This window comes from Hippoglossus stenolepis, chromosome 20, assembly GCF_022539355.2.
Source record: "Hippoglossus stenolepis isolate QCI-W04-F060 chromosome 20, HSTE1.2, whole genome shotgun sequence".
Lineage (NCBI taxonomy): Eukaryota > Metazoa > Chordata > Actinopteri > Pleuronectiformes > Pleuronectidae > Hippoglossus > Hippoglossus stenolepis.
Genome location: NC_061502.1, coordinates 16,976,143 through 17,000,057, shown reverse-complemented (window position 1 = coordinate 17,000,057; position 23,915 = coordinate 16,976,143). Strand labels below are relative to the sequence as shown.

General features: G+C 43.5%; 3 protein-coding genes across 8 annotated transcripts; 2 read left to right on the top strand and 1 right to left on the bottom strand.

The window, feature by feature from the left end:
- Positions 1-808: 808 nt before the first annotated feature.
- Positions 809-6,935, top strand: srsf5b (serine and arginine rich splicing factor 5b). Its single transcript, XM_035144110.2, has 8 exons — positions 809-959; positions 1,265-1,410; positions 2,534-2,604; positions 2,739-2,906; positions 3,285-3,357; positions 4,652-4,725; positions 4,823-4,930; positions 5,494-6,935. Exons 2-8 carry the CDS (start codon positions 1,285-1,287, stop codon positions 5,813-5,815), a joined length of 942 nt encoding a protein of 313 aa, XP_035000001.1. The 5' UTR covers positions 809-959; positions 1,265-1,284; the 3' UTR covers positions 5,816-6,935.
- A 133-nt stretch (positions 6,936-7,068) lies between these two features.
- Positions 7,069-13,977, bottom strand: slc10a1 (solute carrier family 10 member 1). Its single transcript, XM_035144107.2, has 7 exons — positions 13,212-13,977; positions 10,635-10,819; positions 10,453-10,539; positions 9,750-9,862; positions 9,107-9,311; positions 8,642-8,814; positions 7,069-7,831 (listed from the first exon to the last, which is right to left on the bottom strand). The coding sequence occupies exons 1-7, from the start codon at positions 13,312-13,314 to the stop codon at positions 7,561-7,563; spliced, it is 1,137 nt and encodes a 378-aa protein (XP_034999998.2). The 5' UTR covers positions 13,315-13,977; the 3' UTR covers positions 7,069-7,560.
- Positions 13,351-23,404, top strand: max (myc associated factor X). Of its 6 annotated transcripts, none has more exons than XM_035144112.2 (5): positions 13,351-13,532; positions 13,823-13,849; positions 19,864-19,989; positions 21,219-21,354; positions 21,592-23,404. In XM_035144112.2, the coding sequence occupies exons 1-5, from the start codon at positions 13,497-13,499 to the stop codon at positions 21,777-21,779; spliced, it is 513 nt and encodes a 170-aa protein (XP_035000003.1). In that variant the 5' UTR covers positions 13,351-13,496; the 3' UTR covers positions 21,780-23,404. The 6 variants fall into 6 exon arrangements, with proteins under 6 accessions (XP_035000003.1, XP_035000002.1, XP_035000006.1 ...); XM_035144111.2 differs by having other exon boundaries at positions 21,216-21,354; XM_035144113.2 differs by having other exon boundaries at positions 13,355-13,532; positions 21,231-21,354.
- The last annotated feature ends 511 nt before the right edge of the window (positions 23,405-23,915 follow it).

Below are 23,915 nucleotides of genomic sequence, written 5' to 3'. Positions count from 1 at the left end.
ATTAGATCCTGGAAGATCTGAACCAAGGAAATCCGGCTTCTGTTCAATATTTCCCAGCACTGTGTCGCCAAGATCACAGTTATAAAGCAGTGTGTGCCTGACATTTATGGTAGTACAATAGTAACATTATAGTCAATCCACTTTACCTGGTATGGGATCACTTTACTTTCCTGCAGTAACTTACTTCCATCAGTTCAAAATCAAGTGGATCATTTACCAGTCTAAACAGGAAGTGTGTGTACTTTTGGACAAAGGTCATCTTAGTGTTTTTCATGTTTAACTGGTTCAAAACTGCTCTTTGAATTAAACTCATGCTGATTTGTCACCAGAATGAATAAATGAGGAGTAAAGTTATATTATATTACAACAACAGACTTTCAAAAACACTTTAAATATTTATTTTTAATATTTTCAAATGACCTTTTTCTGGATGAAAATTAGATTTTCCCCCCGTTTTATTATTTATGCTACTGAACTTTACAAAGCAGTAGCTTCTCTACAAAACTATATTTATAAGAAGTAGTAGTAGTATTGTAGTAGTGGTAGTATTGTAGTAGTAGAAGTAGAATTGTATTGTGTATTAATAGTATTTACAAAGCAGTAGCTTCTCTACAGAACTATATTTATAAGAAGTAGTAGAAGTATTGCAGTAGTGGTAGTATTTTAGTAGTAGAATTAGTATTAGTATTAGTAGTATTGCAGTAGTAGTATTAGTTGAAGTAGAAGTATCTGTAGTATCTTTGTGTTTGAGGGACACCTCGTGGTCAGAATGGGGAACTGCAGTATCGATTCGTCTCACTGACGTCACCGCCTCTCGGGTATTTCCGTCTTCTGCAGTGACGACGTGCGTCACGTGATCCGTTTTCCCGCCCCCTGCTGCCTGCTCGCCTCCATTTTGTTTGATTGTGGACTTCACAGTGACTCTGGTCAGCTGCTAAACACTGAAACATCCCGTAAAGGTACGTGCACGCTCGTGTGAATACTTCGTCGCGTTATCGCGCAGTTATCGTTTGGTTAAAATGCAGCATTAGCCGTCGTGTTTTACGCGTCGTTAGCTTGAATTAGCCGCAGGACGCGCTCGTCAGGCCTCTTTTAGCCACAGATACTAGCTAGCTTGTTAGCTCAACGTCTCCGGCCTGCTAACCTGAATTCACCGTCCCACCCCCCCACACTCCTGTGTTTATTTACCACCGTCACCCCGCGGTGTCGTGCTGGTTGAACCCCCTCCCCCTGAAGACTAACTCCTCTGTGTCCCCGTGTGTAGAAAACATTTCCAGCAGCAACATGAGCGGATGTCGTATCTTCATCGGCCGCCTGGCCCCCACGGCCAGAGAGAAGGACGTGGAGAGGTTCTTCAAGGGATACGGCCGCATCCGAGACATCGACCTGAAGAGGGGCTTCGGCTTCGTGGTGAGTCCCGCGGATTCCTCCAAGGTTTACATGCAGAAACACATGAGCTTCCATTTAGCAGCTTTTTTTTTCACAGCGACGGGAATCCACGTAGATCTCGTGGTATTGTGACTTTTTTTTTTTTCAAGGCAGCCTTTTGTTCCACAGCATCACTGGTATCACACCCACTGGACTCCACTGGTCTGGGTTGTGTCCGTGGACCAGTTCAAAATTTTTACCATCGTAACACAATTTTTTTTTTTTTGTAAAAAGCCTCTGGGCCTCAAACGGCGACACACACACCCAGGATACACCCAAAAAACCAATATACTTAAGTAAATGCGTCACGTGGAAGGAGGTGTTCAAGTCTTTGTCCTTCTCTGCTCATAAAGGAGACATTTAAAAAACAGTGTAACCAGGAGCAACAAAATCAGTCAAAGAAATAATAATAATCTGCACCAAGATAATTATTGTTGAGTTGCAGCAATACGTTAAAGGGATAGTTCACAGAAAAATGAAAGTTAACTCATTATCTACTCACTACTATGTCGGTGGGGGGTTTGAGTCCACAAAACACTTCTGGGGTTTTAGGGGTGAACTTTGTTGCAGCTGCATCAGATACAACAAGTCAATGGTGAGTAATTCAGGAAAAAAACACAACATGGCTCCTGTGGTGTCATCCAAGTGTCTGTAAGCCCTGACATTCGACTCTCAACAGGGTCATTTACACCGAGTTTTAAGCCTGAAAGTCCACAGGAAGTGGCCCCTAACTTAGCCACTTCCTGTGGACTTTTAGGCTTAAAAGATGATGATGGTGTTTCCGAGGGTCCGTGAATGCAGCTCGTAGGAAGATAACATGGTGTAAATGACCCTGTTGAGTCAAATGTGAATGTCGGGGGCTTGCAGACACTTAGATGACACCACAGGAGCAGTATGGAGGCATGTTGTGTTTTATTATGTCTGATGAAGGACTCAACGTTGACTTCAATTGTATTGGATTCTGCTGCGGCTTCAACACAGAGGATCTGAAGTCAAACCTGAGGATTGGTGGTGAAACAACCCGAGGGACATTGTGAGATTAGGACACGGCCGTTTTGTGGAGTATTTTGAAGGCTCAAGTGTTTTTTTTTTGTGTTGGCTGCAGGAGTTTGATGATCCCAGAGATGCTGAAGATGCCGTGTATGAGCTTGATGGCAAAGAGCTGTGCAGTGAAAGGTAGGAGTTTCTATTCTGTTAAATATAATGTAAATTCATGTTAATCAATACATGTCTTTACCTTTCCTGCTCCAACTTCCTGTCCTGTTCCATGTTAAGTGTTTTTTTTCTTTCTTCCCCTCTTGTAATTTCAGGGTGACCATTGAGCACGCCCGCGTTCGTCTGCGTGGCGGCCGTGGCAGAGGTGGCAGCAGCAGCAGCGGCGGTGGTGGTGGTAGGGATGGTGGTGGTGGTGGTGGCGGAGGAGGAGGCGGTGGACGCTTCTCTGATCGCTATGGTCGAGGTTCCCAGAACAGTCGGAGGTGAGTCTGCTGCTCTTACTTTGCTGACTCTGACAGTTACACAAGTGATGTTGGAACAGATGTAAAATAGAAGCTGTGTAGAGGATAAAAATCAATAGACAGATTATCACAGTCCATGTTTTACAACAGCCGCTGTAGGTCTTTGTTTCCTTTTTAATGATGCGTACCAGTTTAATTACACTGTAATAAATGACCTACAAGGTGGACATGTTCAACATCTTACTTAAAATGCAGAACAGGTGCTGAGCATTTTAATGATCCTTGATCTTAATTAGCCTTGCTATTGAAAATCATCTAGAGAGCTTTTAGGTTCAGGGCTGTTTCTCTCTGCCCCACATTTTTTATGCATAAATTAACTGTGGTTTTTCTCTGCTTCAGTCGAAACCCTCCTCCGATGCGGACGGAAAACCGCCTGATTGTGGAGAATTTGTCCTCTCGCGTCAGCTGGCAGGTTCGTTTCATCACATGATCTTTTGAACACACAAAGCCTCTTAAAGCAGCAACACCACAAATGTTGTCACTTCCCACAGTTTGCCTCCAACAAAATACACATACTATTGTAGAAGTGATGCTAAAGACAACATAGACTATTTCTGAAATGAAATCAAGTTATCATGCTAATATTTTGTATCAGTAATCTTTGAGTCCAAATTGTTATTTTAAATTTAATCTGCATTTCATGCAGCTAAGTAATATTTCAAAAAGCAATAACATCAAAAGACTTGAATCTGTTCCTGTTTTCAAATTTTAACCAATTCTTCACCCCTTTATTTGCCAGCCTGACTGTTGTGTCATGTGGAACAACTCGCTTATGGTGGAGTTAACCCCTTCTGGGTCCTTCTGTCTGGGTTGAGCCTGTGGTGTCAGCCAGTCTGTCCAAACACCTAGTTGATGCCTGCTGGTCTTGTGAGCGCTCGCTCTACACTAGAGGCGCTGCCGGCCCCTTCACTCACTCGCAACGCCTGGTTGTGGTTGAGAGCGAGAGAGAGGAAACTGAGAGTTGGCAGAGAGAAAGGAGAGGAAAGAGCGAGAGTCGATGGTGGCGTATTGATCGATGGTTCGTTAATTTGAGGGGCTTCGATCGATCGATATCCCCCCTCCCTTCCCCCTGTGGTGTTCCCGCACATCGCGAGAGAGAGAGTGTGAATTCCTCCCAGGTGCCCGTGGATATAATCTGCTGTTATCCCGATGTTATGGTGGGCTCGGAGAGCCTGCGGCCCACTCCAAAGGGTTTCGCTCTCAGGTAGTAGTTTCCTCTCTTCCACCCTGTTCACTCTCTTTACTGAGGCGGGGTGCCGAGACAGGGGCGGTCCCGGCGCGGAGCCCTGTACCCTCTTTGCCAGGGAAAATGGGGCTCTTTGTGCCAAATGCTGCCCAAGTGGCACCACTGCAGTTCAGTTCATGCAGATGGTGTTCATCTCTCTGTAGTTGAGCAGTGGGTCCAATAATCTCAGAGCTGTTGCTAAAACTCTTCTCAATACTTATCAAAATGTATCTAAATTGGCACACAGACCTTTTACAGATTGTTTTTTTTATTTTTCATAAGATTTGTTTGTTTAGAATTAGCTGATGGAACTTTGTCTTTGAGGTTCTTGGACTCACCCTCTTTATCTGCAGTAGCCTGTGTAGTTCTGTCAAGAGATTCTAACCATCTCTCTTTTTGGGTAAATCAGTCCTGTATATTGTCTCAGCCTGTGCTGGTGTCCCGAGCCCCTCCGTCCACTGACTGGTCTTTATGTGTGTAGGACCTGAAAGATTTCATGAGACAAGCTGGAGAAGTGACATTCGCAGACGCACATCGGCCCAAACTCAACGAAGGGTAAGACTTTATGTCTCTGTCAGTTCAATATCCAGTTCCTGAAAGGAAGTGTAACTAAGATTCCAAATAATAATACTGTTTCCTCTTGGTTTCGCAGGGTTGTTGAGTTTGCCTCTTACAGCGACCTGAAAAATGCCCTTGAGAAACTGTCTGGAAAGGAAATCAATGGCAGGAAAATCAAGCTCATAGAGGCAGCCAAGAAGAGGTGAGTTGTCTGCTGCTGCCTCCATTCACTGAAGATAATCGATATGTACTCAAGTCAGATGATCGTGGCTGAGGGATTCCTTTTTACCCATAATGAGACAATGGTGGTTTCCACGTCTTTCTTTTATTCACAGCTAGAGTGAACAGTTGTTATTAAGTGAACAAATCATTTTTAATCAGATTTTAAAAGACTGGCACAGTTTTTAGCTCCTTTAAAGTCAGATGACAGACACAGGAAGTCATCTGATCAATAAGCCACCAAATGTGACGATCTGAATTACTTGTCCAGTCATATTGTCAACTTTGGCTAACTTTTAAATTATTTTATCCACATAAGACACTTTTGTGAAAATGCACTTTTATTAGAGAGAGATGAGACTTTGATTCTGGTAGGAAAATTGTTGTTTTCCAGCTCAAGAGTAGAGCTTGATTGGTTGGTCTGTTAAAAATGGGCCGATGTGAAGCTCTGAGAGGCAAATTAGCAAGAAATGCTATATTTAATATAAATCAAAGTCTGTATTCGTGTCTTATACGAGCGTTTCTCTCTTTTCTCTTTTCCTTCAGGTCCAGAAGTCGTTCCCGGTCTGATAGCACCTCTCGCTCCCGGTCTCGTTCCCGCGGTCGCTCTCCCTCCCGTTCCCCCCGACGCTCCCGCAGCCCCGCCAAGGCCCACAACCGATCCCGCTCCCGCAGTCGCAGTGGCTCTCCTGCCGGCAGCCCTAAATCCCCCACGCCCAAATCCAAGGAGGCCGCCAAGCGCTGCTCCAAGACGAGCAAGTCTGCCACGCCACCCTCCCCTCGGCCCGCCCAGAGAGCCTCAGTTTCCCGTTCACGCTCTCGTTCCCGCTCCCGCTCTCGTTCCCCCTCTACCGACAGCCAGCGCTAAGGGCCTGGTTTACGTTTAGTGGGAATCAACTGTAGGAACAAGTTGTTTCGGTCGTAGATTCAGCTCGGAGGAGTTGCCACACGCGTAACGTATTTTTTTTTTTTTTTCTCGACTGGATTTCAAGTTTTTCACATTAAACACACAAGTTGTCAGTTAAAATCAGATATTTCATTGTCATTATTTGGCATTTAAGTTCAAGTCAGCAGATTCACATTTCGCCTGAAGTATTGACTCATATGCATGTTTACACCCAGTCAGTCCTCCCCCCCTGAATTCATTCATCCAATAAGGCTGCCGGTGCGGCGCTGCTGTGTCGTCATTAATTCTCACTAAACCCCCCAGCGTCTACGTTCATTCTACGAATCTGTATGTTTCAGCAGCAGCGGGACGCTTTTGATAGGCTGTGCAACCACTTTCTTTACTTCTTGTGATACTTTTGATCGTAGTTTGGATAATTTTTTTAATCTTAACATATTTTTCTCCGTATCGCTCATTTTCGAAGCCTTTTCGTGTCTTTCCCCGTTTTTCTCACGTACTGTACCCACTGCTGCTGTGATGTGTAGAACCCTGGAGGCTTGCATGTGCTCTTGATTTGCTCAAAATTCAGAATCTCATGATATTAATACTTTATTCGTCCTTCATCATTATAACCAACATTTGCAGCTTCAGTATCATGAACAGTTGTACAATTGAGCACATTTCCCCACAGGTTAAAGAGCTGTACAGTAAATAACATCCTTTCAAGGATCTTGCAGCTTCTTGCAGTGACTGAGGCTTTTATTTTGTAGGGAGATGCTCATCTCTCTGATTTCAACACTTAAAAATAGAGTTGATGCATAAAGCAGTTAATTATAGCATTTTACTGAATGTTATTTTATCTTGTTTTTGTTAAGGGTTTTGTGTACAGCATTGGAGACTTTTGTTTTTACATAATTGTATAAATGTAATTCCAAGAAACCTTGTTGGTAATGTGACGGGTTAAAGTTACTGTGGTTCAAATGAACATTGTGGAAAATACAACATTTTTTACCGTTGGATTGTATTTTCAGTGAAATCAAATATGATGGACGTTTGTACGCTGTAGGAAGACAGTGGACTCAATAAAAAACATTTTAACGTAGTCGGGAGTTTTCTCTTCATCGACGCAAATAGATCCACAGGATGTCAAACAGCAGATCAGACAAAATGGCCGAAGTAAACTTGTTTTATTGAGTCTTCATCTGGCTTTTTTTCAACTGGTGTTCACAAAAATAAGGAGGCATTTGAAGTGAGTCTGTCATGGTAACGCATTTGTGTTGTCGTCAGTGGGCGCTGGCTCGTACTCTGCAGCTGAGAGACCATGAAGAAGGTTGACGGAGCAAAGTCAGTACGAATGACAGGATCGTAACAAGTAAAGAATCAATGGCTGAATAAATAGTTTGATGAATCTATCCTAGTCCCACTCATCCCATGATGCAACAAGTCAAACTGTTATATTTTAAGTTTTCTGGCTGAATATTTGGATTAAACGCTGCTTCTTAATAACTTCTAAGTCTTTTGTACTGATCTTTAGTTCAGCAGTACTCGTGGACATAAAGGTAATCATGAGGTTCCATAGTGTTGCCCAAGGTCAAGTGACTACAGTTATGCATATGAGACGTAGAAGGATCAATCATTTGTTAAATAAAGAATATAACCAGACTAAAGAATTAATAATGAATTGAATAGACAATTTGTGTTATCAATGCATAATACAGTAAATAATTTCAGACTTTTTTTCTTCCGTGTCTACTCTTAATTAATGAACCTTTTTTAAAAACCCCAGCATCAGTCCCACCTTTCTTTTTTTGCGTGAACCTCCGGTGACACCTGAACAGCCCGACGATCACAGCCCCCTCCGTCAGCTGGAAGAAGGCGAAGACCATGGGGAACAGGAACAGGGGGCCCATCACCGCGGGAGGAAAGGCGACCTTCAGGAGGGCGCTGCACAGCTGCACGTTCTGACAGCCTGTTTCCATAGCGACGGTCCTCCGCTCCCTGAGGCAGATTTATTCATAAATCATGGATATACAAAGATAAAAGACTCCCTTACACGATAAATACGACCTGTCGATCTGAACTCTGATCTGAGCTTGATTTAGGTGTCATGGCGCTGCTCTCTGACCAGGCCTCATAAGCTGTAATTATGGATTTATAAATAGATCAATTTACACAAGCAATCAATAAAAACGTAATAAAGGAGAATGCAATTATACATTTCTGACAATCGTTAAACCATGTTTCTTATAAGTTATAGTTATAAATATAAGTATGACATTAATAGTTGCTAGAAGAATAAATATTAATTTCAATTTTATTTGTAACATATTTATAAAGATCAAAGACACATTTCCACTTCCTCCCGTTGTGCATTAAATGAAGATAAAATATTTATGATGCGAGTGTCGCCATCTTCAGGAGTGAAAACACGAGCTCGACCAATCACAGTGAGTCTCAGCTGTCAATTATGACATCATCGATAGCTTAAAGCATTTCACCGTTTTTCAAGCATCAAATAACATTAAAACCAAATTTACTGAAAAAAAATTACACTTGAACATCAGTCTGATAAGAACTTCCCAAAATGACAGAAACCATGGGAGAGGTGGGGTTTAGGACCTATACTGCAGTCAGCCACAAGGGGGCGATCAAGATTACTTGGCTTCACTTTTGGGGGAGATGTCAAAGACGGACCTTCTCATTAATGGCTTACACTTGATCTAGAAAAAATCCTAAATATATAACTGACAGTGCCATTAGCCATGGTTCCTCATCAGAAAGTGGTGCCCGGATAACCCCCCGACTCACGGTTGGCTGAGCCTGCACAGCGATGAGATGAGGTATCCGACGGTGTAGCCAATGAGAGGCATCAGAGCGGCGGAGACCACCAGAGGAGGAGACAGCAAACTCCAGAAGGAGAACTCAATGGCAAAGATGAGAAGGACCGCCACATAACAGGCCAGCGCTAAAGTGAAGCCAACCTGAGAACAACAGGACAAGAAGCCAATCAGACAGCAGAGTTGTTATTTTGTTTCTATATTATTACTTAAGGATAAGTGAGGTTCAGTGTTTTCTTATTGTCAATACATGAAAACACTAAAAAACATCTATTTATCGTTTTAGCTATTGCACCGTAGACTTTATAAAAATATGGAGGACGCATCTTCTTCGATATTCTGTGTACGAACGCCGCCATCTTGTGCCGATGATGTCATGGGTGTCAGGGGTGTAATGTCGTCCATCTTTATACGCAGTCTGTGTTTTCCCACTGACCTTTTTGACGGTTTTGGCGTCCTGCGGCCTGTAGAAGTTGATGAGGATGCCGACCCCGCTGGCTATGAAGAGTAAGGAGAGAGATATGACGATGCCGACATAGGGCAAAGCTTCATGCAGGTTAGGGAAACCCTGACAGTAGATTAACAGCAGCAGGGGCATCATCCCCAGAGCCAGGAACATGGAGCAGGCAGTCATCACCATACTGAGGTAGAGACAGGGATCAGAGTATTTACTGGTGAGAAATTTGATTGTGGTGGCAGGAGCACACAGAATGTAACTCTCCATCCATCCATTATCTATGCTGCTTGTCCTTTGAGGGTCGTGGGGGAGCGGGGGCCGATCTCAGCTGACCTGTGGCGAGAGGCGCGGTGCAGCCTGGACAGGTCGCCAGTCTTTTCCCAACGGGAACCCGCACAATTCAAAATGTCAGGGCTCGACCAAGTTATGTGGACTTTGGTCCGGCACAACTTTGTGTATGTCAACCAGTTATTGCCCAGAAATCAAGAAATGTGGTGGAAATATTTGTGGTTCACCGATTCCTCCTTATTCTGAGGTCTTACTATGAACACTTTGCCAATATGTTGGTGGTTCTGCACCATTCTGCCCCCTAATGGATGAATGAATAAATGCGTGGGTGTACCTGAGGTTAATGTCGCCCAGCAGAGCCAGAGTGAGGAGGTTGGAGAGGTTTCCTCCAGGAGAGCAGCCACAGACCAGAATCACCAAGGCCCTAATGTCAGTCAGCTGGAACGCCTGCAGCGAGAGTGACATCACTGAACATCTAATTATGATATAATAGTGATATCAGTCATAAATATATGGCAGACAAATGATGAATCCAACATATAGAACACAAAATATCACTATTGACAAGTCTTCTCCCACAAACATGATCTAACGATTTTGTCATTTGTTATAAATGTTTCATCAATTATAGATTTTGAACGAGTCCTGATTCCTCAGACTGTTTTTTTAAATCTGCATCAGATTATTTTATAGTCGTTATTAAATTAAACTCTCAAAACCAACAGCCAGCACTTATAAACACCACTTACCCCTTTTTTCTTCTATGATTAAATGTATATTTAAACCAAACAAGAAATTACAACTAAATAAACCAATCTGATATATTATCATTATATCTAATAAAATGTATGAATCAGCATGAATTAAAAAAAACACCCGTCAAATCAGGTTCATTTAAATTTGTGCTATTAATTGAACTTTGAACATTACTGGAAAATTGCAAGTGTCCCCGCTGTTGGACGAATAAAGGATTATTTTATCTAGTATTAAATATGATGTGAATCATTTTAGTGCCGGAACTAAGCAGCGATACCAACCTTGGCAAGGCAAAAGGCGGTGAAAGGCATGACTCCATACTGAGAGAGCAGTGCTATCACCAAACCCTTAGGCTTCATGATGTGCATCTGGAAAGAAGGAGGAAGATGTTTCAGTATTAAATAATCTCAAACTGTGAGCGTCCCCTGCGATGTGGTCGTGTATGAACAGCTTCTGAAGTCACCTTGATCTTGGGCAGCTCCATGGTGCATCCCAATGAAAGCATGAGGATGCATACCATAGTTGTCGTGAGTGTTTTGAGGGCCATGTCCACCCCCGGTGACACAGCGGTCGTGTTGAGCGAGAGAAACGAGTCGTTTTGCCACGAATGAGCAGCGTCGTCCCTGATGCCCTCCATGCTGGTGCCACCTTAAAAAACACAAACAAGAGGAACTGAAGCCAGCGGAAGTTTTCCTAACTCAACTCAACAACTACTCCTTACACGAGTAACAATGAAAAAGATCAAATGTGTGAAGAATAATCTTCCACTTAGGTTTCAACATCTTTATTCGACTCAGAGGAGCAAAACGTAAATTCATATGAAACAGAACAGAAATTTCCAGGGCAGTAAACAGCCAACAGGTAACAGCTGCACTTCTTGGCCTTGGTTCAGCTGCACATGCTCTTTGAGCCCTTTTATAAATATATGTTAATGAAATAGATAAATAAAACCAGAAGAGATGTTATATGCAAAGTTTGGAAAATAAAGTGCTCGCAACATTTCCGATAATTTAAACCATTTGAACTGAAGTGCAACTACGTTCAAATCTAAGAGTGTATAATGCCAACTTTAACGCAATCCCTTCATTGATTTAAAAAAATTATATTTTCATTATCAGCTATTTAAATTGTGACTGTAACTAAATCCAGGTCATATTTTGTGTTTTAAATGTTTTCATGAATTCTGTGTCACCCAACATCATGTGATGGTTTCTCTGACAGTGCCCCCCCAGCCCCTCCCCTCCCCGTCATAAATCATGCAAAGACAACAATGGCAAGAACAAAAAAAAAAAAAATCTGTAATGGCGAGTGCGTGCTGGGGCCCTCGTGTTGCCTTCAATATGCTGCGACGGGACAAAAGGAGGGCATCTTAATGGTCGAACAGGCCGGGCCTGTGAGGACAGGGGGGGGAGGGGAGGGAGTCTCTGCCTGGACTCTTCAGCCTCTTGAAGCATAATTACAGCTTCACATGCTTGTGTTTCTTTAACCACTTTTTACTCCTCTGGACCAGCAGCTCATCAGTGTGGGAGCTCCCTGCAGCATTAAGGATGTGGCAATGGGAGAAATATCAGTTCCTGTGAGCCCTGAAACATTACCCATCCCTTGGGTTAATTTACGAGTGCACAAATATAGCTATATGCTCTCTGGCTGTCATCCATGAAGACGGAGAGGCTTCACTGCAGCGGATGCATTATTAAAGGCCTTATTGTGTCGTCATCCTTTAAATAGGCTATACAGTTACCGGCCATATTTCTGGGTGACCCCCGTGCCGCTGCAGGACATCCAGTGTAACTCTATGAGATGGAGGGGTGTGGGGTGGAATGGGCAGAGGGGACTGGAAACAAGAGGCCAAGGCAGAATAGGGGGATGATCCAGATCCAGCTTAAAAGGTAGAGAGGCAGGGATGGAAGGATGAAGGTCAGTGCAGGTCTGAGGCTTTGTTTGTGCAGGGAGGGCAGGGTGTCGCCTGCAGCTGCTGTGGCCTCTTGACCTGCCGGAGGAATGGATGAGGCGGCTCCAAGCTTGTTTTTCTTACACGTTGACTGATCTGCTGTTGCAGAGCAAAATAATCCACAGTGTAAGCTTCTTATCTGCGGCACAATTTTGTGGAAAAAGGAAGCACCAGAGGAGATTATTTACAATTTGTCCTGTGACCAGCCCCCCATGCTACATAACACAGTTTTATTAATTTATTAAATTTTTTCCACCAGTGTGATATGAAATGGTCTGGTCTGTTACACATGGTAACAAGGTGCACATAGTGGAGGTTGTTTTTATAACATGACAGGTCAGATGCATCGGCCTGAAACTAACGAGTTGTTTTCACAACACATTCATCTGCTGAGTTGTTTTTCTAGTTTAATCGAATGAATATGTCAAATTAAATATTTTCCATATTTCAATATTCAGATAGTTCAAATAAAAAGAAGACACCAAATGAAACAAGCAGATTTTTGCCTGAAATTATCAAACAATTAATAATTTCCCAAAAATTATTAAATAAAACCATTGATCACTCATTTAAAAAGAAAGAGAAAGTAAGAAATAAAGAACCAATAAATGTTTGTGTGTGTGTGTGTGTGTGTGTTTTTCTGTGTGTGTGTGTGTCTGTGTTTTTCTGTGCGTGTGTGTTTCTGTGTTCTGTGTGAGGTGTGAGTGTGTGTGTGAGTGAGTGTTTCTGTGTGTTTGTGTGTTTGTGAGTGAGTGTTTTTGTGTTCTGTGTGTTTCTGTGTGTGTGTGTGTGTGTGTGTGTGTGTGTGTGTGTGTGTGTGTGTGTGTGTGTCCTGGGTGAATTCTTAAAATCCACGTGTCTCAGCCATGGCCCTATTTAGCTCCTGTGACACAAAAATACGACTCAAACCACAACTCCCATGATGCCTTGCAAGGGGAAAAGACGCTATGACGCGCTGGGCGAGCTCAATCACTCACGGGTGTTGTAGTCCTTAAAGAAACCCGGATTCCCCTCAAATCAACACAAACACTTATCCGTGATATTCGCTCGGCTCATAAATTACCAGGTATTCACGTCTAATATACGTACCTGTGAAAAAACGCCAACAATCCAGGGACGCACACGCGATATGGAGGGAAACCACCCGCCTCGGCGACTCCACTTCCCAGACGCCCCGGCGGGTGTGGCGCATGCGTGCTGCGGGGCGGAAGTCCCGTGTGCGGGAGTGCAGTCACGTGGAGGCGTCGGGACTCTCGTCCACACAGATCGTGAGCTGTTAGCAGTCTGTCCGCCGCAGCGCCGCTCGGTGCTCCACCGCTCCATGTTGTGCTTCTAGCCCCGCGTCCCTCCAACTGCGAACACTCGTATCGAAGGATGAGCGATAACGACGACATCGAAGTCGACAGTGACGTGAGTATTGGCGACTTTTCCGCCGCTTTTAGCCTTGTTGTTGTGCTAGCAGGCGATTTAGCCTGAGCTAGCTTGCTCGGCTAGCGTTAGCTGGCTCGGCTAGCCCCGCTTTTCTCCGCGCATCGGGGGCGCTCGGTGCGTTAACACGCATCGCTAGCTTCTCTCCGTAGCCGCGGAGCTTCGCTAAACCAGCTAATTTGATTCACTCGCTGGTCACCTCAGCGAAAACAGTCCGATTTTGCTGAACAGTTCTGGCTACAATTGTACTTTTTGTTCTGTGTCTTTTGCAGGAAGACTCACCGAGGTATCACTGTGTGGTGCGTAATGCTGGGGGGACTTGTCCGCTGTCTCACAAAATGTCTCACTGTCCACTTTAATCCATCACAACATCTGCCTCTCTATCTATTTTACTGTGTGTGTGTGTTTTTATACTGATTGCGATGGGAGATGTCTCTGCACTGTGGGGGGTTCTCATTTCTGCGCCAAATCAATATCCGCGCACGGCCACTTTGCGTCATTTTTTTTGCGCACAGCTGAACGGGTTATTTGAGGATTTGCGCTCGTGCAGCGGTTGTTCCCCGCGGCTGCAGCGTTAGTGCACTGCAGGGTCTCCCCCCCCATCCCATCCTGTGTGCGGCCATGGACACGACATCTATATTTAGACCAAAGCTTTATCCCGTCACCGAGGCGTTTATATCGCATCTCCCATCAAGCCCTGGACACGCAGCTCGCTCCGTCGTGTCTCCCTCCTCTTCATCATCACGGGGGGATTCCGCTTTCCTGATTTGCACATTCACACATTTGGGTCACGTCATTATGAAAGAGGGACATTTTTTAATTCTGCATCCACGGTGAGGAGGAGGAGGAGGAGGTGAAGGGACCGCGGCCGCGCCTGCATCCCTCGGTGCGATCCCTCCGTGTGAGGAAGCTGCTGCTGCGGGATGTTTTTCCTGTGATTAAAGAGCCGTGTTCTCTCCACAGGCCGCTGAAGGGCTGGCAGCCCAAATACATGACGTGTAGCTGCACCGCGAGAGAAAGAGAAATACACCCTGGCACAACATGACGCCTTCTGCACAGGATTTTACAAACATCACACACAGACATAGTTTTAAAATGTAAAGCACTGCACGAGCAAGATGCATGAATCCACTGCGGTCCAGTTATCGTTGTTTCATTTGATTCAATACTTGTTAAAGTAGTGGATATGAATTTCCCCATTGCTGTTAGTGACAGCTGCTTCCATCTTCCAACAGAACGTGGCCTTAATCTGCAGATATACCGACGCGGCCCAGACAACTTTGCATACAAATTGTTGCGTAACAGTGTTTTGCAGGGTTTTTCAAAAGTCTAAAATCTGAATTTTAGGCATTAAAAGTCTGTATTTGAAATATTTGCACCGTAGGTCTTAAAAACATTTAAAGGTTCAGTGTGTAGAGTTTAGTGACATCTAGAGGTGAAGTTACATTATGTAGCTGAATACACCTCACCTTCCGAACATGACAGAGAACCTGTGGTAGCCATTAGTTGTCATAAAAACCCAAAATGTGTTTAGCTTGTCCAGTTTGGGCTACTGTAAAAAAAACAAACAACATGGCGGCCTCCGTAGAGAGGACCGGCTCCAGGTGTAAATATGAAGTATTTCAATATAAAGGGTAATTCTAGAGTAAATAAAAACAAAAATTTACGATTTAGATGAAACACAAGTGAAAACATCACTAGTATTATTTAATATTCAACTTATGCTAAAAGATCCCTTTCACACTTAACCTTTAAGTAGGTCTGACTTCTGTCGTCCCTTTTGTTTTTATAAAGAGAATTGTTTTGGCAGCTACATAGTTTGTAATGTCTGTGTTGTAGTACTTTCTCAACGATACGGATATTGCTGTGAAAAGAACATCATAGTGCTGATAAATTTATCTCAGTGCGCTCAGCTTGGTTGTGGGACAGACGATGGACACTGTCCCTGTCTGTTGTTTAAGAGATAACGTGGTGTTTTCCAGGGTTATTCTCTACTCGGCTGATTTTCCTTATCTTCAATTTTGGGTTTGTGGAAGTAATTCTGGGACTCGAATATTTCTTCATATCTGTCATGGTTGACATAGATCTTATATCAGGTTCAAATAAATACACAATTTTCCATAAAAATGTTGATCACTTTGCTGCCGTTTAATAAGGAATTACATTCCTGCAGTTTTTTACATTTACACTCGAGCCAAAACAGCCAAAAAATAACAGCCCATAAAAAATTACATGTCTGACTTGATTAGAAAAATTTAAAGACTGACATTGATCGGGCACAAAGTGAAACAGGATGTAAAATACTGTATATGATGGGATGTTGTGTTATCTATCACGGGTCATTTTAGTTTTTGAAGCATCTCTTGAGTGTCAATAATTCACAAATAACACTAACCTTCGTAAAGTGATGAATGGAGCTGCTCCTCTTTTGAGAGGTGTCTGATGTCAGATGGTAGTGATGATGATCCTATTGGCAGCTGGATTTTCCCAGTTTGGGTTAATTAGTCTCGAGTATAACTTGAGTTTTTGCACCAGTTAGTATTGAAAAGAACTGCTCGCGGCAGTAGGTTGTCCCAAAATGAAGTGTCTTCCGAATGAGAGACCCACCTGACCTACAAACAGTTCATTTGGGTGGCAGTTGCTTTGTTGATCAACGCTTGAACAGTACACAGGATCCAAGAATGTTCCTTTAGTTTACTTTACAAATCTCTTGTTTACATTTGTAAACAAGAGAAACACATAGTCAACAGAGGCAGCGCTCATTGTTAAACAACATTTTCTGTTCAGCTTCTCAGACAAACAAGTTGTATTTAAACTCTTGAGACCGAATGTGATCTTCCATGAGGATCGTTTCAAAACAGAATCGGCAAAACGTTATTGGTAGCCATTTTATAGTTTTTATGTTACAGCTGGAAAAACACTTCAGTTATTAGTTATCCAGAAGTTGGCTTTCACGCTGAGAATGCGAGACGACCATCGGCACGTACCAGCTCCTCAACTCGGCACCTGGAGCAGTTGCATAACGTGTCGTGGTATGAATAGATCGGAGGGAGCAGCTCGGGTCATGCGTCCTCTTAGGCAGCCGGCAAATGATATCAGTTTTATGATGAACTGATAACGCACTGGTTTCAGTGGTGCATCAGATGGCATGTCCCATATACAGTAATTTTAAAAGCACCATAACATTAGCTTGTATTTTTGTTGTATATACATTGATTGAGTTATTTATTCTTATCGATCGCCGAAACTGGAAAATACAAAAAGATCTGAATCATGTAGAACTAGTGTTAAAATGAATCAGAATCCATAAAGTAGACACTAAATAATTTTGCACGCCACCACTAAGTCAGTCCATAAAGGTTGAGTTGGTTATTTTGTAGTTAGTCATTCAGACTCTATAAACTCTCAGCATATATAGAGAGGGGGGAGAGAGAGATGTTTTTAGCAGAAGTGGTAACCCACCCTGATCCTTGTGCATCTTGACGTTGCAAGTATCTGTGTTTGCATTTGTAGCCTCGACTAACAACCTCAGGCCTTCTCCATAAAATGTTTGATCTGTATAAACGTGTGTTAGTGCAGTTGGTCTTTCTAAACTGAAAGGTGGCCAGAGTTTACTACGTTATCTTATTACACGGAGAAGTGCAGAAAAGGATGAGAAATTCTTTAAATCCGACACAAAACATTCAGGATTGTGATTATTTGATGAAAACAAACCTTGACGCTTGTTCAAGGTTGTAATTGTTTCTCCGCCTCATTCTATTGTCAGATCACAGAGGCTGTTCATATGAAAATGGCTGCCGCACTGTGCCGTAATTACACCAGCCCTGTTTGTTTATGCCAGGGTCAACAGAGCGAGCGGAGGCTGTTTGTGTGATACGACGAGGCTCATGGTCCTGGTGGATTTGTGTCTCCTGGCTGCTTTGTGGCTCTTGTGCAACAGGAGCAGCTGTTGCCATGCCAGCCAGACTGATCACAAGACGGGCATTGTGGGAAATATGCAGTGATTATTTTTAAAATAGTTTATCATCATGTATTCCGTTCCACTTGCGTGACAGTTTGTGTGAAGCCTCAGGATTTGGTTACAGGTCCGTCACCTCAGAAGGACGTTTCTCCTCTTTGTTTTTTCAAAAGCAGCAGCTTGAGTCACACTTTAACTTTGACCCTCCCACCAAACCCTGTGACACGGTGGAGGCTTGTTTTAACCTGCGCTCCGTCGCACCTGCGGCTCCGTTTTGGTTTCTGTTGTGATCTGTGGATGGCGTGAGTCAGATGACACCACGTCACATGACGTGTACTTTGACTCCCATTCAGCCACATGCAGTCGTGACCATTTTACTAACGTATCACCAATACCTAAATCAGGCCTTTGGTTTATTGTGAAACTGTTGCCCGCGTGGATTAGTCCATAATCAGATGTGATTGCAGGCTGATGGTCTGGCCTAAAAACAGGCAGGAAACTGATCTCCTGCCTGGCTCTGGTCATGTGATCATGGCAGCCATCTTGTGCCTTTACAGTCGAATGAGTATTCAAATGAGTAGTTGAATTTCACGGCCTCTCGGACGCTGTGGCACGAGTATAAGTTAGTTATTTTTACATCTTGACTTGAGACGTGGAAACTGTTTAGTTTGATTCAGCGCTGAGGCTCGTAATGAAACGTGAATTTCCCTGTGCAGGAGACGTATTTTTCAAGCTGAGCAATGTAAAATAACACAGGAAACACTGAGGGAGACCAAGGTTCAGAACAGAAAACAACCCTCCTACACATCACCGAGCAACAGTCTTCTGCTTTTACACCCTGAAACCTAAACTGCAACAAGCAAATGTACAGCTATACTTGAACTCCATCCTGGTGACAGTCAAACGGCCTCATCGTGTAGAAAATACTGTTCAAACTAAGCTAAACGTTTGTGCAAGTCAATAAACCAATAACAAATGATAAAAGAACTGAAGTTGTGTTTCAAATTAATTAAATACAAAATAAGACATGTTTCTTCAACAGATATTGTTAAATATACACGAAACACAGATCTAAATCTTGTCTCAAGTTATGGAGATTTGCCCATTTTTCTTGCCGCTGCACGTTATCGACACATTTTTCTCTGCACGTGACGTAATAACATCAACACACGCGAACAACAACATGATGAGTTAGAAGACGGAGGCCTTGGCTTTCTGCCGCAGCTGTTCTGTTTTTTTTTATCTTACATTGATTTTGACAGGATCATGTAAACAACCATGGTTAAGTCAGCTTCCAGAGGGTTAACAGTTTTATTTCATTGAGCTTTTCACCACGAGGCTCCTGGAGGTTATCGAGTCGTTAACTGCAGCACTGACTGTCACCCACCGCTCGATAAAACGAATCGGTGACACTTCTGATGATTGATTATTTTGCCTTTGTCTCTACCGAGGTGACACATGACTAGTTCTGGTTTTATTAAGACCTCTTACTTGTGTAGTTCATGATGAGGAACGTGTGGTTAGTTTTTGTCTGGTTCTAAACTGAAGGGATCATATGAGAATTTCTCAGCATCTGACAACATCTTTGCGTTTTTTATTTTGCCTGAACCATTAAATTAAACTTAATAGAGAAAAATGTACATTTAGTCCATGTCTTGTCTTATCACTGCGTATCTTGTTCTAGTTAATATACAGATGTATACAAAATGCGAATTGTAGCTTCACACATATGAATATTTGCCTGATCTTGTCAGTTTCATGAGTTTTAATGTAAAGAACATTTTATTTCTTTAAACACTAAAATTGATTTCACTTTGGGTTTCCTTAAGACTTTGTACATTTCTGCAGCTGCTGTAGTACAGTTTTCCAGTGCGCCTGTAAACTTAAATACATCTAAAATACACCAATACACGGGTCTTAGAAAATTGACAGATTAATTTGTAAGTTGGATCCCTGATGTCATCTTGTTCAAGACATAAAAAAATGTTTACCATGTATGTTTATTATCTTTTTTTTAACAACATATTATATTAAACTTATTCGACTAGACTTCACTTTGACATCGTGTATAAACATTTCGGACCAAAACCCACAAGACGCGTCACATGATTTACACACACACACACACACACACACACACACACACACACACACGTTTGTAGACTCTGGAACAGTTAAATGAAAACCACCACAGAGAATCCGCAGCACAGTGACAGTTTGGTTGGTAGAGGCAGAGCGGGACATGGCAGCAGAGGGGCTTGTGTAGGTTTCACCACGGACGGCTGGACACCCGCTGTCCTCTACCCACGCTGCTCTGCTGCCGGGCTCAAGGCCGTGTGACTCTTGTCATTGCAGGCAGACAAACGGGCACACCACAATGCGCTGGAGCGCAAACGTAGGGATCACATCAAAGACAGCTTCCATAGCCTGCGGGACTCTGTGCCCGCCCTCCAGGGCGAAAAGGTTGGTAACCCTCAAACTGTAAGTTCCCACCACTTTTCTAATCACACTCGTGAATCTTTTCGTTGTCTCGTGCTTGCTTGCAGTGTGTGTGTGTGTGTGTATGTTTTGTGTTTGTATGTTTGTGTGTGTTCAGCATGAAATTGACTTTAGAATATGTAATGATGAGATAATTTGTGCCATTATGTAATAATAGTGATTTCTAGTGAATAATCAGAGATGCAGATGTCCTAACTCAATGTGTGTGTGTCAGTGGAGGGAAATAGTTGGGCTGGGAAGAGGGCAGCTGGCGTAGCAGAGTAGAGTGGCAGCGAGGCGGGCGATGCAGTCTTAAGACTTGGACCGGTGTCAGGAAGTTATTATGAGGACATTTTTTGTTGCTCTCTTCCTGTTTTGACATGCAGGACATTTGGAGCCGCTTCAGTTACTGGCCGCTCCGTGTTTTCTTTTCCCCAAAAAGACCAGTGAAGGACGGGCGAGCAGTGCGAAGGGCGGCGGCTCGCGAGATGCTCGGAGAGATGAGTGCTCATAATGTGTAGAAAGTGTTCGGTTACAGCCGCCTCAGTCAGGGACCCCCCCCCCCCCTGCCTCTCTCACAACCATACTGCTGTTATTGCTCTGTAGAAGCCATGAACATTAGGGCTGGGTATCAATTCTCAATAGTTGTTTGGTAAACACACACACTTAAAAATCTGGCCTTTACTGTAACGTCAGGTTCGTGAATTTACATTTTTAAACGGGCAGTTTTTAGGAGGCATGTGTTAGGAACCATTTAGTTCCTTTTCCAAAATGATAGTCTAACTCATTTAATGCAACAACTAAAGCTGATGCAACTGCTCAGCTGATTATAAAGAGGAAAAAAAGCCAAATATTCAGTTTCTTAAATGTAAATGATTTCTGGTTTTATCATCGTTTTTTATCAAACCTTTCAGTCAGGAATATTACATTATATATTATTTTATATTATATATATACTAGGTTTAAGTTTCTGTCATCCACTAACAGGCTGCTGCAGTTTGTTTGCTGTAACCGGGTCAAACACTGTTGTGTGTCGGGGTCGTGACCTGACTGACCCCTGGATGTCAGACTGAAGTGCTAGAACATAGAGACACGTTAAGAGGAGACAGATTTCCCTCCCGTTGTTTGTGTGTGTGTGTGTTTGTGTGTCGCAAAATAACGTGCATGCGTTTTTCGTTCAAGACTGTATACATGCGTCACTGCTTCATTTTTGCATGTGTCACTAACAGCAGTCTACCAAACAGGCGTCTCGAGCTCAAATCCTAGACAAAGCCACAGAGTACATCCAGTACATGAGGCGAAAAAATCACACGCACCAGCAAGACATCGACGACTTGAAGAGACAGAATGCTCTGCTGGAGCAGCAAGGTAATGCTTTTCACTGCGTCACTTTCACTGTCTCGCTCAGGCTCAGGGATACAAGATGTTTCTACTTATTACACCTGCGGGTTTAGATTCTCAGAACCTGATTTTAATACTGCTGGTAAGAGGGAGTTCTGAGAATCCAGTCATTTCTTTTCCAGCAAATAAAAATGGAGCTGCAGTGAAAGAGGTGAGGCAAATTCTTTTGTGAAACCCTGTTCCTCCTCCTCTGTGTTCCTGCAGTCCGTGCCCTGGAGAAGGTGAAGGGCTCGGCCCAGCTCCAGGCCAGCTACTCCTCGTCCGACAGCAGCCTGTACACCAACCCCAAAGGCAGCGCCGTGTCGGCGTTCGACGGAGGCTCCGACTCCAGCTCCGAGTCGGAGCCGGAGGAGCCGCCCAACAGGAAGAAGCTGCGCGTGGAGGCCAGCTAGGAAGCCCATCGACTCGACACCCGGCCGAGGTGGAGGTGGAGGTGGCGGAGCACAAGGGGGAGGGTGAGAGCGAACGCCAACGACAACCACCGCCACCGCGCCCGGCCGCTCCCTCACTGACGTCTTCGCTCTCTCTCCTCCATCTCTGGGTGGGCTCGCACTGGAGACTCGTGACCCCCTGAGACCTCCTCACACCACCACCCTCTCTCCCTCTCTCGCTCCACCCGGTCTCTGCGAACAGGAGAGAGGAAGCCAGCAGGGTGGAAGACGACTGCTTCAATTAATGTAGAGAGCTTCAGGTTTTTTCCCTCCCTTTCCCCCTCTCTCCCTCTCCCTCTCTCTCCTCCCCCTTTCTCTCCCTCTCCCTCCCCGCCTCCCTCTCTCTCCCTCCCCTCTCCCTCTCCCTCCCCCTTTCTCTCTCTCTCCCTCCCCGCCTCCCTCTCTCTCTCCCTCTCTTCCCTGGTTCTGCGTCATTGGTATTTCCCCTCTAGCGACGTCCGCAGTCCAAAACCCAAAAAAAGAGGCAGCTTGGCTACTTAAAGACTTGATGCTTTTTTTGTACCCTCAATGAAGCCCCTCCTCCGACCCGGGGTTGTTTTGGGAGGGGGGGGAGCACCAGGCGTACTCCTCCAAGCACTGCTATATTATATATTTTACTTTTCTTTTTGTTAATTTTGTTCTTCTTGATTTAAAAAAGCAAAAAAAAAAACAACCTGTTTAGAATCTACACACACACACACACCTAGATATAAATGGTCCTGGAGAAGTTTACCTTTTTTTAAAAATAAAACTGAAAAAAAAAAAACCACAACCAATTTGTAGCTTAATTATTTTCCACTAAAGAATGTGAAGGCGCTTTGAAGCGAACGTTAAAACGAAACCCACCTCAGGCCCCACTGGATCTCAGCAGACGCTTCCTGTCCGACCACGTCTGCTAACGCGAGGGGAAAAAAAAGAGAAAAATAGAAAACGTGACTCTGTTGAAAATGGATGTTTTGAAGGAGAATATTCCTGAACCTGTATCGTATTTCGTCCTTTAGCTTGAAGTAGTGAATGACTTTAGGTGGCTGAATACGTTAGGCATCTCGTTTTATATATTATTATTATTATACAAAAAAAAAAACAACGCATTTGATTGGATGTTTTTTCAAGTTGGAGAACAAAAAAAAATTAAATATGTTATGCATTTTGTAGTAATCTCACGAGTCATTGGGGTAAAAAAAAAGAAAAGAAAATGCCAATTTGTCACATGTAGTTTTTCCTTAAGGGTATGAAATAGGTCTTGAATGTCAGAAGGTAGCTCCCGTCCGTCGCAGTACAAGGAAGCGGAATCGGTCCCAGTCGATGTGTTGTGCTTTACACGGTAAAATCAATGTTGCTGAATCTCCCCCCCCCACCCCAAGACATAAGGAAGCATTTTGCGTGTCTAGGAAACGTGTGTGTATGTATATTGTTTCCATTTTTATTTCCATTTAGGAGGATATCATTAGTGTAATGGGTCTTTTGTTTGTCCGGTTCCATTCCATGGAAATTACAAGTATGTTGTACATACTGCCAACAATTGTCTTGCAAGTTGAGGCCTACCTTTACTATGAGACTATAAAATAAACTATTTTATCCTTTAACGTGATCCTCGTGCTTTTTTATTTTAACTGTCGGGCTTAAAATGTAAAGAAACATGTTCTCTGAAGTGTGTGTGTTGTAATACGAGGCTGCGGTGGCTTAAATGACGGGTTTCACCTTCCACCTCCCCGCTGCTGTAAAGCGTTTCATGACAGGATGTGGTGTCGTGCAGTCAAACACAAATTCAGGTTTTTCTGGTTTCCAGTGTTACCAGCAGGTGACTGGAATAAGACCGAGGGCATTGGGAGTCGCTGGTCGTCTGTGACGCTGTGATGTGTCGTCTGATTATGAATTCTCCTGTCGGCCTGTTTTCATCGCTAAGCAGCAGCCGACAAAACCCACTTCTGTCCTTTCTTATTCAGGAGATGGATTTTGTATTTGTCTTTAATTCCAGCCAAAGCTTTTTATTCTAAAAATCCTGAGACACCAAAGTGAAAGTATCGAATATATTTCGATTTGGATCTTTCACATCTTATTTGTTGCATCTGTTGTTGCACTTATTTATACAGATAT